Genomic DNA, 16,792 nt, shown 5'->3' with positions numbered 1-16,792 from the left:
CAATACCAAAATTATACAACCAAAGAATGCCAAATTGTGGATAGGTATATTCTATCGACGTGGCAAGTACACATTGGATCTGAGTATTTTAGGCCTGGTCCATTGTCCTTACTGGATAGGGTCTGGACAACAAATCACGAGATAAATTTTTGTGTTATCGTGTGCTTGTAACGTGATAATGTACTAAACTATAATTTAATATAATTCTTCTTTTGTCTCAAAAAAAAAAAACTGAACATGATCCTATATTTTAATAGAAAGGTCCACTTAGTCTTGGACCCGACCTAAAAACAGGCCCGCGACTGTAGACACTACTCACCATGAATTTTCGGCCCAAAATAAACCGTGGTTTTTTTTTTAATCCTGCCTGCAAAATGCAAGTTCTAGTACACACTCGGCTAGCCTGAAGAACAGAAGAACCCGGACTCGACTCGAGCGCTCCGAAGCGAGCCACCGCCAATCTGCTCCTCCTGGCCCTCCTCCGTGCGCTGCGCAGGCATGAGGCTCCTCCTCGTCGGTGCCCTCCTCCTCTGCGCCGCCGCGGCGGTGGAGTCCAAACCGCCCCTCGACACCCTGGGAATACCCCCGCAAGGTTCAACCGGATCTGTCCACGCCCGCTCAGCTATCTTCTTCCCATCTTTCTCTGTTGCGTTCCGTTGATCTGGTTCTTGATTCGACGTTTCTGGGGGATGCAGATGAGGCGTACTACAGAAGCGGCGTGATCAAATGCAGGGACGGATCGGGCAGGTTCTCCAGGGACCAGCTCAACGACGACTTCTGCGACTGCCCCGACGGCACCGACGAGCCTGGTACTGCCTCATTCTCCTTGCCTGAAAGGATTTCTCTATTCTGGGCTTGATATCCATGGGTTTACTGTGGAGGCTCTAGTTGCTAGTTTTAAATTGCGAGAGATTTAGGATCTATCATGTAAATTTCTTTTTGTGTGTGTGTGTGTCGTGACACCACTATGTGTTTGTTTGAGTTGGTGTTGGAACTGTGACAGAACAGTTATGTAGCTGAATAATTATGTCTCTTGCATGCAGGGACATCTGCGTGCCCCGAGGCGAAATTCTACTGCAAGAATTCAGGCCACACTCCAGTCATGATCTTCTCGTCACGAGTGAATGACGGCATTTGTGGTAAGAGTGTCATAATTGTTGGCATTGGTCGTTTCATTGCTTACTTGTTTTTGTTAAATAAAGATGCGTGTACAAGTTACAGACTGTGAAAGTCGTTGGAGCTCTTGTTTCGTGTGTTGCGGCGCTTTTGGTGACATCCCACTAGGCTTCTCTAATTCTCTGTATTTGTTCCTTCCCGCCTTCTAGATTGCTGTGATGGGAGTGATGAATATGACAGCAATGTCACCTGTAAGAACACTTGCTGGGAGGCTGGCAAGGTGGCGAGGGAGAAATTGAAGAAGAAAGTCGCTACATACAAAAATGGTGTCGTTATTTGGAAACAGGAAGTTGAAAGGGCGAAAGAGGCTTTTGCTAAAGACGAAGCGGAGTTAGCAAAATTGAAGGGTGAAGAGAAAATACTCCAAGGACTTGTTGACAAACTCAAAGGTTAGGTCTTTGTATTCATTGGTCTTGAGCCATCTGTCAAAGAGTGGTATATGGAACAAATGCTTGGTTTTTGTAGCTTTTGTTGTTGAAATAAGTCTTTCCATCTATGTAGAGCAAAAGAGATTAATAGAGAAGGCAGAGGAAGAAGAGCGTTTAAGAAAAGAGAAGGAAGAAAAGAGAATAAAGGAAGAAGCTGAAAAGCAAGCTACTGTTGAAAAGGGAGCACCTGATGCCTCTCAGGATGTAGATTCTAAGGAAACTCAGGACCATGTGCAAGAAGATGAAAACAAGGTTGGCATTTCATTCTGTTTTATAGTTGCCTTCCTATCCACCTTTAATTTTGCTGATTACTCTTACCTCAGTTTGAAAATTATATCTTCCTTCTCTGTGACATTAAATAATGGCCTTAAGTTGGGTGATAGGCTGTTAGGATGCTGAGCATGTCTAACACAAATTTAGTGTTACGCTTATTATACATCAAACAACTATATGCATTTAAGTGTCAACCCATTTACATTAGTAATCAAGAACCCGTACTTGGTTTAGCTTCATGATTCCCTTATCATTCGTTATTCCATTAAAACAATAACACCTTAAATTGTTACCTTATTTTGAAGCTCCCCATGTGCTCTGGACACTGTTATTTCCATTATTCTTGTTTAGTATCTTGTGAAATGCTCCATTACTGTGAAACATAGAGATTACCACCATTGTGTATTGCAGTAATCTGGAATATAGATGTTTACTTGGCAGCTTGTATAGTTCAACTGCAATATATAGATATTTTATATTACTTCATTTTATTTGTTGAACATAGGTAGCTGAACAGCATGATGGACATGCAACGGACCATGATAATCATGTAACAGAAAGTGGGGCATCTGCTGAGCAGGTATATTTGAGCTTTGGTATTACAAAATCAACAGTCTGATTGCTAGCATGTCTTGTGAAGATTGACCAATAATATATTTTGGGCTGATATATTACAGCATGGTTCTGTAAGTAAAGATGGTATTAGTGCTGAAACTGGAACTGTAGATGAATTGCCACAGAAGGAGTCTGCAGCACCTACCTTAGAGAAGGTTATATATTAACCACATTTCAGATTGCTCGTCATTTCCCTTTTTTATTCAATGTGTCATGTTCTATTATAGAATTCATAGAGATTAGTTTGGTGGTCTTTTCCCATCTAAGAATTAAACCCCTATAAAGAACACTTTACTTCCTATCTTATAACAATATTGTCACATTACTTTATTTTGAACTGTTTACCGTCTTAGTGCTACGCTCTCATCTTTCAGACATTATTTCGATTCTGAGAGCAACCATAAAAACTAGCTGATTTTTGTGGTCTGAATTCTAATTCCTGTAATCATGCATCCTTCTAATTATGTGTGGTCATTATAATTAATCTACTTAGACGCAAGTTGCTTTAACCAGTCAAAGCTTGAAAATGAGCTATGGCTATTCTTTGTAGCAACTTATTTCTAGCAATATATATTGATTTCATGTCTAAGGGTGGTGTAATCCTTTTACTCTCAGTTAGCAAATCCTATTGAGTATCTTCAAATGCTTAGTTATGTTGTCTAGATCCTGGTATCTCAGAGAATACATCTGTTCCAGCACTTAGTGTTTGCACATCATCATTCTTCAGTTACACTTGATCAAGATTAGTTAACACTTAATAGAGACAGTATTATTGCTATTACTTATACTGGCACGACACAAACAGCAACATGGTATGATTTGCTTCAGCGATAATTCTTATTATTGTTTTTGGAGTGCACCACAGTATATGAAGCATTGTCTTGGTGAATTTCAGGATCTTAGCTCTGACAATCCTGAGGGTTTATCAAGGGAAGAGTTAGGTCGAATGGTAGCTTCTCGTTGGACTGGAGAAAGTGTAAATGAGGTTAGTAAAGATGATAAGAAGGGGCATGAAGATGAGCAAGAAATACCAGAACCTGCAGAAGAAGCACTTGAAGATGAATTAGAAATCCCAGAACCTGCTGAAGAAAATTATGGTGGTTATCATTCAGAAGTTGAGGATGACAGGCATAAATATGAAGATGAAGAGTTTGATCATGAGTCAGAAGATGAATATGTTGATGACCATGATGACCATGTTGAGTCCTATAGATCTGATGACGACCAGAAAGGTGATCACTATTCAGGTAGCGTAATATGACACTACTACTATTCTTGTTCTGTTTATGTTGTTTTGATTTGTTAATATTTATTTGCTATTTCAGATTTAACTGAGCCAGGACATGCATCGTGGTTGGACAAAATTCAGCAGACTGTACAAAATGTTTTCCAAAAATTCAACTTTTTTAAGACCCCTGTAGATTTGTCAGGTAATTTGTATATGCTGGTTTCCAATCAGCTGGTCCTTCATGAGTCATGAGGGGATGCTATAACATTTGCATATCTACCTTTTTAGAGGCTTCTCGTGTTCGTAAGGAGTATGATGATGCTAGCTCAAAGCTTTCAAAAATTCAATCTAAGATATCCAGTCTAGCTGAGAAGCTCAAACATGATTTTGGTAAGTGTTATTTGAAACTCCGTTCACAGTGTGATTGGGTGCTATATTGAATTTCTATAATTTGTACTTTACACCTAAAGTTGTTTCTGATTGTCAGATGTAATTTTCCCTTTGCAAAAGTTCCCCATTGTCATGTTCTTCCATAGACTGACAATTGTTGAAATTCTGGTGGATAAGCTGCCACCAAAACGCCTAAAGAACAACCATCAAAAGATTTGACGTAATGCCTCCAAGATAAAATAAAGAACATCTGTTTCTAATTTCTGTTGACTACATTTGTTGGTCTATGAGCTGAGAATCCTCGAGTCACAGAATTAACCTTTGCATTCCAAATACCTTCTGTACTTCTTTACCTTTGAACTGTGAGTTCAGCAGAACAAATATTTTTTATCTTTGCATTTATATTACCAGGGAATTAAGTTGATGAGTCATACTATGAAGCTATGGGAGAGAGTTATCGAACATCGCTTGAGAGCAATAACGCGGGTCTCTATGAATCAATTTGGTTTCATGCCCGGAAGGTCAACCATGGAAGCCATTTTCTTAATAAGACAAGTTATGGAGCGGTATAGGGAGAAGAAGAAGGACCTACATATGGTTTTTATTGACTTGGAGAAGGCTTATGATAAAATACCAAGGAATGTTATGTGGTGGGCTTTGGACAAACATAAAGTCCCAAGTACGTCGGGCTCATTAAGGACATGTACAACAATGTTGTGACTAGAGTTCGAACAAGTGATGGAAACACGGATGACTTTCCGATTAGGATAGGACTACATCAAGGGTCAGCTTTGAGCCCTTATTTGTTTGCCTTAGTGATGGATGAGGTCACAAGGGACATTAAGGGGACATCCCTTGGTGTATGCTTTTCGCGGACGGTGTAGTGCTAGTTGATGAAAGCCGAACATGAGTGAATCAGAAACTGGAGTTATGGCGGGAGACTTTGGAGTCCAAAGGTTTTAGACTCAGTAGAACTAAAACTGAGTATATGAGATGTGACTTCGGCACTACTATTCGGGAGGAGGAATATATTAGTTTGGAAGGTCAAGTAGTGCCTAGGAAGGATACCTTTCGATATTTAGGATCAATGCTACAGAGAGACGGGGATATTGATGAAGATGTTAGCCATAGAATTAAAGCAGGGTGGATGAAGTGGCGGCAAGCATCTGGTGTCCTATGTGACAAAAGGGTACCACAGAAGCTAAAAGGCAAGTTTTATAGGACGGCGATTAGACCTGCTATGTTGTATGGTGCAGAATGTTGGCCTACGAAAAGACGACATGTTCAACAGATAAGTGTCGCGGAAATGCGTATGTTGCGTTGGATTTGCGGTCATACAAGAAGGGATCGAGTTCAGAACGATGATATACGTGATAGATTAGGGGTAACACCAATTGAAGAAAAGCTTGTCCAACACCGGTTGAGATGGTTTGGACATGTCCAACGGAGACCTCCAGAGGCACCGGTGCGTAGTGGAATCCTAAGCCAGGATAGTAACGTGAAGAGAGGCAGAGGAAGACCGAAGTTGACTTGGGTAGAGGCAATAAAAGGAGACTTGAAAGGATGGAATATACCCAAAGACTTAGCCTTAGATAGGAGTGCTTGGAAGACAGCTATTCACGTGCCTGAACCTTGATTGCTTCTGCTGGGTTTCAACTCTAGTCTACCCCAACTTGTTTGGGACTTAAAGGCTTTGTTGTTGTTGTTGTTGTATTTATATTTTGCCCTGTGCTATGAGTTAATAGCTGTTCTAGATGTGCTTCATCTTGTTTATTAGTCTCGTCTAAATTACACATTTCCTCTGTTGAGTATGTCTATAATCAGAATTAATTTAAACACATATTATTGTTAGGTAAGGACAAGGAGTTCTATTCCTTTTATGATCAGTGCTTTGAGACCAAGGAAGGAAAGTATGTATATTAGCATCCAATCTTTATTGTCCGCTCTTTCTGCTTTTATTGCTTTTTATCATTTGATTCTAATTTGTGAACTGACATTCTTATGGACAGGTATACTTACAAGGTCTGTGCATATAAGAAAGCATCACAGGCTGAAGGTCACAGTTCCACCAACCTGGGGTATGCTTATTGTTCTTCTTTCTTTGCTGAATTCTCATAATATTCTTATTTATAAGTTAATTATACTTTTTTTGTATGTTGCTGCTGCTGTGTTTTTTTCTAATGATGAATGGACCTACATGGGTGAACGTTCTCGCTATTCTTCACTGCACCGCTATAAATTTGCATCTTAGTATGGTATTCTTTTGAACTGTTAAGTACTTTCAAGTGGAGGGTAATAGTGCTCTTTAAGAAAATGCACTACATAGACCACAAGTAATGTTTCAGAGAGCATGCACTTTTGTTCATTCATTGTTAGTTCACTTACCTGAGGGACAAAAATGACCTCAAAGGTATGAACTGTCCTTCATTTACTGAGAAAAATGGGTGAGTTCATAGACATTAGCCAGTGATGGTAACTTTGCAATATGTAGTTTTCCTACTATGTATGGTTGATGGTAACTTTGCAGATTACAGCTTCATATGTTGCTGTCAAATGCGATTGTCAATTCAAATGTCTAATTTATGAATGTTGTTTAGGGAATGTTTTTTGAGGAACAAGTTCAGGGGATCAACTAGCCAGGACTCATTCCATCTTTACGTAACTTTGAATATCAGCTGGTTTAAGAAATACTATTCTTTAGAGAATGTTGGCCCTTACCCGTTTTGCTGTATATACAAGCATATTTCCTCCTGTTTACTGGTGCTTAACCTTAAATGTCTGTTTCTAGAATATTTAGAAACTAGATTTTAGTGCTAGACTAACTTGCTCGAATGGTTGGTATGTTTTTTTTTCTTCACACATCCTTACGCCATAAAACAAATTTTCTATCATCAGGCGGTGGGACAAATTTGAAGAATCATACAGAGTAATGCACTTCTCAAATGGAGACAAATGCTGGAATGGTCCTGACCGAAGCCTAAAGGTAGGTATCTCTATTTGCATGCCCTTTCTGTTTGCGGGTTCTAAATTCAAACTCTTTCTGCTGTTACACTATCGTGCAGGTTAGGCTTAGATGTGGGCTGAGCAATGAGCTTAATGATGTCGATGAGCCTAGCAGATGCGAGTACGTGGATGCTACAGATTCAGTTTCCATCTTTCCTAAAAAAAATCCGTAGTATGCCATCTTCTTATGTACCTATTTGCCATTGCAGGTATGTGGCTGTATTGTCGACTCCTGCAGTTTGCGTTGAGGAGAAGCTGAAGGTTCTCTCTCTTTCACAAATGTCATAATCTTCCCTTTTCTGAAGAGATTTCAGGCTTATACAATTGTTTAAATTTGATAGGAGCTGCAAAACAAACTGGATGCCATGTCTTCGAAGCAGCCCGGGCATGATGAACTTTAAATTATTCCGGCGTGAACGTAAAGAAAATGTCACTAGGAAGCATAGCTCTGACAGTTACATCCATAACCATAAGAGTGGAAGTCAATGAGGTATATGGACAGAAAAGCGCCAAGCGGGAGAAATGGAAATGTAGAGTTCAGGTAGCCTACCAGGCAATGTTAGCTCGCATAGAACCCTTTTTTTTAGCTGAATTTGATAGGATGTTGCAATTTTCCAGCCTCATCCTGAGTTATTTGGTGGAGGCGACTGCAACGGTGCTTTTCTTTGTGATTTAACATTGCTCTATTTAATTAAGGAAAGACACTAGACTCTTGCGTCTCCAGCTTCATTGCCAGCCATTGCACATTTGATGGAATATATAGTAAGAAACAGTATACCCTGAACCAGCATAGTTTAAACATGATACAACTCCTTTGTTCAGCACGGTCATTTGGAGCTGAAGGAATTCCCATTTGGAACAAGGTGAATCGCCCGCACACCTCAAACAAAACTCATGTGCTTGTTTGGATATCTAGAATTGCGTTGAATCAGAATCATATTCTTTGGGCAATCTTTTTGGGTCCGTCAAGAATTAGAAATAACAACTAAAAATCATTCCAGTGAAATACCATCTACTCGTCTGGAAAATCTAAGGCCCCGTTTAGATTGAAACTTTTTTCAACCTGATAAATAGTACCACTTTCGTCTTATTTGGCAAATATTGTCCAATCGTGGATCAACTAGGCTCAAAAGATTCATCTCGTGATTTTCAACTAAAATGTGTAATTAGTTATTTTTTTACCTACATTTAATACTCCATGCAAGCGGCTAAAAATTAATGTGATGAAGAGAAAGCGAAAAAACTTGGAACTTTGATGGGATCTGAACAAGGCCTAAAGGCCGATTCTCCCGTCTACTCGCCAAAACCAAAATGGAAAGCACGTGGTTAGCGTCCGGAGTCCGGACGTCCGTCCACACGCCTGTCTGGACGCTAGCGCTGATATTCCATTTCAGTGCGTCGTGCACACGCGGGAATGTCCGCACCTCTTGTTCGGACACCTACTTCCAGTGTCCGCGTGCACGCGGGGCCGCACGCCCATTCCCTGCTTTTCGTGCCCAACTCCCTTTTCACGCGCTTGGGACCGCCCGCGCCGCCCTCCTGCCTCTTTCCTTCTCCACTTTCCACGCGCATGCATGGCGCCCCAACAGCTACAGTAGGTGAGTTCAGTTGCAATATGTACACCTCTAAATCTACTTTTATAACACTCATATGAAACACTTACAGCATATGTCCAAAACCACTGAAACACTTACAAGATACGTCTGAAACACTTGAAAAACATATATGCAACCATTGCAAAAAGGCAAACATATATGCACCATCTAGACGAACTTGCAACATACATATGAAACAAATACTTGAAAACGCACTCTTGCAACATGCATATATATACAACATTCGGATCTACTTTTATAACATTGAGATAAAACACTTAAAACATACGTCTGAAACACCTAAAAACATACGCTTGCAACATGCGTATATTGTCATTGCAACTTATGCAACATCTCAGATATACTTTTGCAACATCCAAATAAAACACTTAAAACATAAGCCTGAAACGTCTGAAACACTTAAACATGGCGTCGCCAACATCAAGATCTATTGTTGCAACATTGAGACGAATCACTTAAAACATAAGTCTGAAACACTTAAAAACATACGCTTGCAACATGTGTATATTGTCATTGCAACTTATGCAACATCTCAGATATATTTTTGCAACATCCAAATGAAACACTTGAAACATAAGCATGAAATGCCTGAAACACTTGAACACGGCGTCGCCGGCGACTACGGTCCACCTGGTGGGGAACTACGGTAGCTAGCAAGCTCAGGTCAGGGATGTCGCTCCGCGCACTCGTGCGTCGTCGGCATGGCCCATTGCTACTCCTGCCATTCTCCAACGCCTGCTCGCGGCCCAGGCTCACACCTATCGACGTGGCCCCGCTGCTACTTGGTTGCAGTCGCCTGGCGCCATCCGCTCATGCGGGTTGAGGCGCGCCGTGGTGGGGGATGGGCCGCGGTGGGGGAAGGGGGCACGACGGGGCGGAGTGGGGCGGGCGGATGCTCGGTGAGGCTGTGACACCGTTACGAGTGCGAGTGAGGGAAAATTTCGAAGGTAAAAGAAACGTAGAAGTGAGCACCTTTAGGCTGTTGGATCGGTCCGCTGTGCAGGCCCAGTAAAGCAGCGTGCATATGGAAGTAGCGTGCAAATGGGACGAACGACCGTGTGCAAACATTTGCAAAATAAAAAGTGCATAGCCGCTTTGCGATGGCGACGGCTTGCGCCCAAGTATAGTTGGCCATGCAGCCCGAGGCACGACGGCACGGCACGAAGCCCGCTTTTTTAGCCCGACACGAGCACGGCACGACCCGGTGACATGCGGGCCCGGGCTGGCCCGCCCCGAGGGAGCAGGCCGTGCCTGGGCCGCTGCTCAGGCACGTGGGTTGGCACGGCACGGCCTGCTACAGTCGAGTCGGCCCGCTGGCTGCCCGGCCTGCCTGCCGCGGTGCTGCCTCCCCGGCTCCCCCTCCTCATATGGCCCCACGCCCCCACCGCCCCACGCATCCCTCGCCCATCCCCGCTGCCCGCTCCGCTCTCTGGCTCTCTCTCTCTCTCCCTCTCGGCCTCTCCGCTCTCGCTCTCCCTCTCCCTCACCGAGCTCAGGGCGTGGCGACGGCCCCTCCCCTCAGAACCGCACGCACGGTGGCGCAGCGCGCGCGGCCTCTTCCCGTGGCGTCCTCCCTTCTTCCTCGCAGGGCGGCCTCCTCCCCACGGATCCAGGCGCAGGGGCGGCGTAGAGGCCTCCTCCCCACGGATCCGTGCGCAGGGGCAGCGCAGAGGCCTCCTCCCCACGGATCCACGCGCAGGGGCGGCTCAGAGGCCTCCTCCCCACGGATCCACGCGCAGGGGCGGCTCCCCCTCGGATCCGTGCGCAGGGGCGGCGCAGAGGCCTCCTCCCCACGGATCCACGCGCAGCGTGCCTCTCCTCCGAGGCTCCGAGCTCCCTCTCCCTCTCCTCAGAGCCCTGTGATTTTTGTTGTTTTTTTCGATTTTTCTTACTGGAATGAGATGAACAAGCTTGAGCTTGCCATGGCCATTGACGCTGCGGATCTGCCTCGAGGCCTCCTCCATGGCTCCATGCACCGTCGCCGCCACCGTGCTCCCGTGCTGCCCCTCCTGTTCTTCCCTTTCCTCTCTCTGATGCCGCCGATGCGGCCGGCGACCAACTCGACGCCGTCATCGCCTGCTGAAGCGAGCCTTGGGCTGGCTCGGCCTCCCTAACAGGCCGTGCTTACCGGGCCAGCCCGGCATGAAAAACAGCCCAGCAGGCCGTGCCTGGGCCGTCAGCCAGGCACGGTGCCCGCCTCGGCACAGCCCGGGAGGCCCGGCGTGCCGTGCCGCCCCGACCCCTATCGGGCCGTGCTTTCACGGGCCCGTGTTGTGCCGGGCCGGGCCGGCCCGTTGGCCATCTATACGCCCAAGGCGACGAGCCCGCACGCGCTGCATGCCCGATGCACCGGTGCTGATGCTCGCGAGCGTGCGGGAGCTGGATGCACATGCACTCACTGCTCACTGGGGGTCGGCGTCACCGCGGCCGCTGCATTGCACTTGTTCCGCGTGTGCGACGGGCTGGCTCTGCAATTCCATTCCATCTGTTATCTGCTATCCAAATGAACTTCAGAAAATGATCCGTAGAAACCAAATCCAGGTACATCCAAACAAGAAATTTTGGTTCGAATAACATTCTAACCGAGCTAAGTTAATTAGATTCCTTGCCATGGAACCTTCCCATCTCGATTTATGCCCTTAACTTAATACGATTGCTCCTTTTTATCTGGATTTAACTCTTTCCGAATTTAATGACGCTATTTTTTTAGTGGCAGGTGACATGCCGGTCGACAACGAGACATCTATGGTAACTTTCATCAATTTTGAGATCTATCCGTTAGTTCTTCGAATGTAATATGATATGTGTATATTGTTACATGCGTTTATAGATGTGAGTATATGTTCGTGCATGAACGTCTGCATTTGTATTAGGTGTTGAAAAAAAAGTGAACCAAAATTAAATTGCCGGAAAGACACTCCAATCTAAAGCATCAAATACTCAGTAGACCCTTATTTTCAAAGTACCGTTTTAGTGACACGTGGGACCAGACTACACCAAGCGCGCTCGCATAACTCAATGGTATATTTCTTGGTGCTGCCATAACTCAATGGTATTTCTTGGTGTTTTGAATTCTTAGGTCCCATTTAGATCCATGGTCACTAAATTTTAGATCACTTTTACCTTTGAGGTGCGCACTCATTATTTGTTTGTTATTTTGTTTCATTATTCTCGTGACTGACCGGGGTATCTTATTTGCCTTGGTCCCCAAAACCAAGTCCAGAGCTTCTGCTTTCCTCTGCGGCTTGACCCAGGTGATCTAAAGTGTTATCCAAAGTGTAGCTAATCAAAAACAAAAAAGTTATTAGTTTATTAACCATGCAATTGAGCTAAAATGGTCTAAAGTTTAGCTCTTGATTTTAAAGTTTTAACCAACTAAACTTTAGGTCATGAGATCCAAATAGGGCATAAGTAACCTGGATGTACCGACCATCGTCCAATGACCTGCACCTAGGGATGGATCCAGATGTCTAAATATCCAAAAGATCCGATATTATTTGTTTTAGGATCAATATGGATTTTCGTATTCGTATCCAATTTTAATATGGATGTATTAGAATTTGTTTTATGTGATTATTTCCTATCTGATTCCACATCCGTATTAGAAAATATAAAATATCTGACATTATCTGTATCCATGAAGAACAAAGTCCCATCCAAAATTTATATTTATGACTAAATATTTTAATATAATTTATTTAAACCATTTAAAAGTTATCTCTAACTAGGCCAATAATAAATGTCAAGTTTAATATGTGATAATTTTGAACTTATATTATTGATAATTTAAAACTATTAAAAACTTATATTTATGAAAATTTTAAGTTTGTATTTATTGATATATAAAAGTTAAGTTTGATTAACTTTAATAGACAAACTAGTTGGGGCTCCGTAATATTTATCATAAATATAAGTTTTTAATAGTTAGGGCTCCGTAATATCTATAGATAAATAATTTGGGGCTCCGCAATGTAGGATTTTTCAGTGAGCGTACTGAAGTACGAAGACACTGAGAGCCTGAGGCCCCATTTGGATCCTGTGAACTTTGATTTGAGGCTCCACGATGTAGATTTTTTAGTGAGTGTACTGAAGTACGGAAGCACTTAGTCTGGCTCGGATCCTCTGGATTTGATTTGAGGCTACGTAAGACTGTCTCGCAAAATGCGTCTTCAACAGTGGTTTGCGTGATAAAAAATGCTGTCCAACAGAAGACCCAAACAACCGATCGATTTTGCGTACCAGCCGAAGGGAAAGGCAAATAAGTGTCTTCGGCAGCCGGACGACGCAAATCTCTGCCGCAAGACGAGGCAAGAGCTCGAGCGCGAGCTCCGCCTGCGCTGGGTGCGAGCTCCGCCGAGGCGCGGGCGCCACCGGCCAGATCCGGCCGGGAGAGGGAGGGAAGAAGGTAGGCGGCGTCCGCGACGGGTGCCACGCCAGCGCGCAACCGTGCTCCGAGCGCCGCGCCAGCGCCAGCGCGCGCCGTCGCCCCACGTCGTCGCCGTCGCCATGCCCTGCACGGCCGCGTGGGAGAGACAGGAAGAGAGAAAGGCAGCCGCGTGGGAGAGAAAGGAAGAGAGGGCCGAAGATATTTTGTCTTCACTGTTGGAAACGGAAGAATTTAGGTAGCTCACTCATTTCCTGTGCGTGACCCAAACAGTGAAATTTGGGTCAACTCTGTTGGAGATAGCCTAATGTAGGACTTTTTAGTGAGCATACTGAAGTACGGAGATACTGAAAGTCTGAGGCTCCATTTGGATCTTTTGGGTTTTGTAAATCCAGATATATATAAGATTGTATAATCCTATATTCTCATTCATACGGTCTACTTTCTCTGTCCCGTAATGTAGTGTATTCTAAAAATTTTAAGATAAATTAAAAGAGAACATAAAAGATGCATATATCCTCATTTTATTTCCTAATCAGACCATATCATCAACGTGATTAATGATGATTGGCTGATAAATGGAAATTCTTTAATGCAAAATTAGTTTTTATCCTCTAGAATGCATTATATTTGAGGATAAATTTTGAATGTCAGAATATACTATATTACAGGAGGGAGGAAGTAGATTTTATTCATATTTTAACTCATAGATTTTTAGAATCTCGAAACCCAATAAGCTGTTGAGATTCTTTTTAGGGGGTGTTTGATCCAGCTACTAAAATTTAAAATTTAGAAGATGTGTTGAGAGGATGTTGCATGAGGTATTTGGATACTAATAAAAAAATAAATTACATAATTCGTCGGTACTCCACGAGACGATTTTTTTAAACATAATTAATCTGTTATTAGCACATGTTTACTGTAGCGAAATGTTGTCAAATCATGGACTAATTAGGCTAAAAAAATTCATCTCGCAAATTAGTCACAAATTATATAATTAATTTTATAATTAGTCTATATTTAATACTCCATACATATATTAAACATCGGATGACGCAGCGACTAAATTTGAATTCTCAGAATCCGTTAGATCCGAACGCCACCTGAGACAGTCCGGCTACTGGAAACACGGGTCTGGTCAAGTCAAATACAGCGCCCGTCAGCGGAGATTCAGAGGTACCTTTTCCTTTTGGTCCTTGTTCAGTTCTCAACTTTGACACGGTATAAAAAGAAGATTTTTCGTCACATCAAATTTACGGTATATGTATGAAATACTAAAAGTAGATGAAATTAAAAACTAATTGCACAGTTTGATTGTACTTTGCGAGACGAACATTTTAAACCTAATTAGTCAACGGTTAGACAATTATTACCGAATACAAACGAAATGCTACAGTAAAGAATCTGACACTATACAAACTTTGTATATCCAAATTCCGGACAACTAAACGCGCCCTTGGACGTCTTTGTGACGAACCCCGATGGAGGGAGAGGGACGAGGATGCTGTGGGTGCACCCGACAGGCGACAGCACCGTCGTTAACGTGAGAAGCGAGAACAGAGACAAAAGGACGCCGTGGAACGGCTGGAAGACTAGTACTACTAGTACTGCTTGGCCGGATCATTGGGTCATGTGGTTGAATCTTTCTGCACCTTATTTGAAAACAAAATTCTTTCTTCTAGAACAAAAAAGGAAACAAGGTTTCTCTTTCAATTTCAAAAACTGTCAGGTCGCCTTCACTTTGATGAGATCAGATACGATCAAGCATTAAAATATACCGGCCGTAGCTGAGAAACATGAATCAAACATCTAACTTGAGTGTATGACGAGGAATTTATATAGATAGAGAAATCAACCAATGATAACCTCTTCGGCTCTTGCATCGACCGCAGATGATCATATATATATATATATATATATATATATATATATATATATATATATATATATATATATATATATATACACACATATACATATATTGATATATATAGTTGGGTTACTGTAGTACATTGAGATATTTATCATAACATTATAGTAAACCACTTAGTAAGGAGTTACTATAATCTCGTAAATTAACATAGTAATTATCGTAACTCAAAGTGGCTACAGAATAAGTTATTTTGTAGCCAGTTATTTATATATATATATATATATATATATATATATATATATATATATATATATATATATATATATATATACTATCCTGTAGCTGGCTACAGAATAACTTATTCTGTAGCCACTTTGAGTTACGATAATTACTATGTTATTTTACGAGATTATAGTAACTCCTTACTAAGTGGTTTAATATAACGTTATGGTAAATATCCCCATGTGTTATAGTAACCCAACTATCGTAAATATGTATTTATATTATGGTAAATTAGTATATAAAATTATAGTAAATGGAGGTGGCTACAGAATAACTTATTTTGTAGCCGGCTACTGAATAGCCTCTCCCTATATATATATATATATATAGTATATATATATATATATATATATATATATATATATATATATATATATATATATATATATATATATATATTCATATGGACCTTGGCAAAGTCTACCGCATGGACTCTTTTCATTCTAGATTGTAAGTTATTTTGACTTTACTAGAGTTATATAAACAGTTCGCTTGCTCGTATATGATCGTGGATTATAATCTGGAATAGTATTTTTCTCTCACACCAAACCAGTCAGCAGTAAATAATTCACGATCGTTTACGATGAAATGAAAGGCCAATAGTTTTTATTATATATATATATATATATATATATATATATATATATATATATATATATATATATATATATATATATATATATATAGTGTATATCTAGATATATATAGTAAAAGTTATATACTTAATTAAAGATAAAACGACTTACTATTTAGAATATAGTGAACATTTATTATTGATATAGCCACCCACGAGGACAAGATCACAAGAGGATATTCGTTTCTTTGTCCAGGCTTGCCTCATCAAAGCTAAGCAAGACGACAATACGTTTATAACCAGCTTGCACATGTTAGCAAGACTAACCTTGCTCAGGGAGCTACGGCTAGCGAACTGGACAAGTATACCAAACATATCCGGAATCTAGATTCTCATTACCTCTAGTTAGTTGATTCGTGGGATTTGTGATATACTTGTTTCGTTCCAAAATAACTCTTGGTCTCGCATTTTGAGAAGACAAACAATCTAAACATATACAAAAAGATACTAATATTTGTAATACCGAATAAATATCATTAGATTAGTTATACCATATCATATGTTTTTATAATAACATATTTAGAGAGATATTTTTGATACTATTTTATGTATATATCTAGTTAAAAGTTGAGATTAGCTGACTCATCAAAATAAGAGATGGTGATTTATTTCGAGGGAGAGAGTATCATCTTGTTTAAAGATAAAAAATAGAAAATAGAAAAAGATAGCTGTTTGGTTAAGAGGCTAGCTTGTTTTGGCACTTAGCATTTGAGCTAACAAAACAAAAAAGATATCTTGTTACCTCTGTCACATATGATGTTTGGACACATACATGGAGTATTAAATATAGACTAATTACGAAACTAAATGTACTGATTGAGACTAATTTGCGAGATCAATTTTTTAAGCCTAATGAGTCTATGATTTAATAATGTGGTTGTCGGTGTTTC

General features: G+C 41.3%; 1 protein-coding gene across 2 annotated transcripts; it reads left to right on the top strand.

The window, feature by feature from the left end:
* Nucleotides 1-387: 387 nt before the first annotated feature.
* On the top strand, nucleotides 388-7,903 carry LOC136449833 (glucosidase 2 subunit beta-like). 2 transcript variants are annotated; one of them, XM_066450028.1, is made up of 16 exons: nucleotides 388-592; nucleotides 696-809; nucleotides 1,044-1,139; nucleotides 1,326-1,565; nucleotides 1,678-1,856; nucleotides 2,383-2,457; nucleotides 2,555-2,647; nucleotides 3,388-3,724; nucleotides 3,818-3,922; nucleotides 4,009-4,110; nucleotides 5,963-6,020; nucleotides 6,120-6,188; nucleotides 7,006-7,093; nucleotides 7,173-7,234; nucleotides 7,323-7,374; nucleotides 7,455-7,903. In XM_066450028.1, exons 1-16 carry the CDS (start codon nucleotides 499-501, stop codon nucleotides 7,512-7,514), a joined length of 1,824 nt encoding a protein of 607 aa, XP_066306125.1. In that variant the 5' UTR covers nucleotides 388-498; the 3' UTR covers nucleotides 7,515-7,903. The 2 variants fall into 2 exon arrangements, with proteins under 2 accessions (XP_066306125.1, XP_066306124.1); XM_066450027.1 differs by having other exon boundaries at nucleotides 3,388-3,739.
* The last annotated feature ends 8,889 nt before the right edge of the window (nucleotides 7,904-16,792 follow it).

The sequence above is a fragment of the Miscanthus floridulus genome, chromosome 5 (genome assembly GCF_019320115.1).
Source record: "Miscanthus floridulus cultivar M001 chromosome 5, ASM1932011v1, whole genome shotgun sequence".
NCBI classification, from domain to species: domain Eukaryota; kingdom Viridiplantae; phylum Streptophyta; class Magnoliopsida; order Poales; family Poaceae; genus Miscanthus; species Miscanthus floridulus.
Note: the sequence above shows the minus strand (reverse complement) of the source record. Positions and strands in the feature narration are given on the sequence as shown.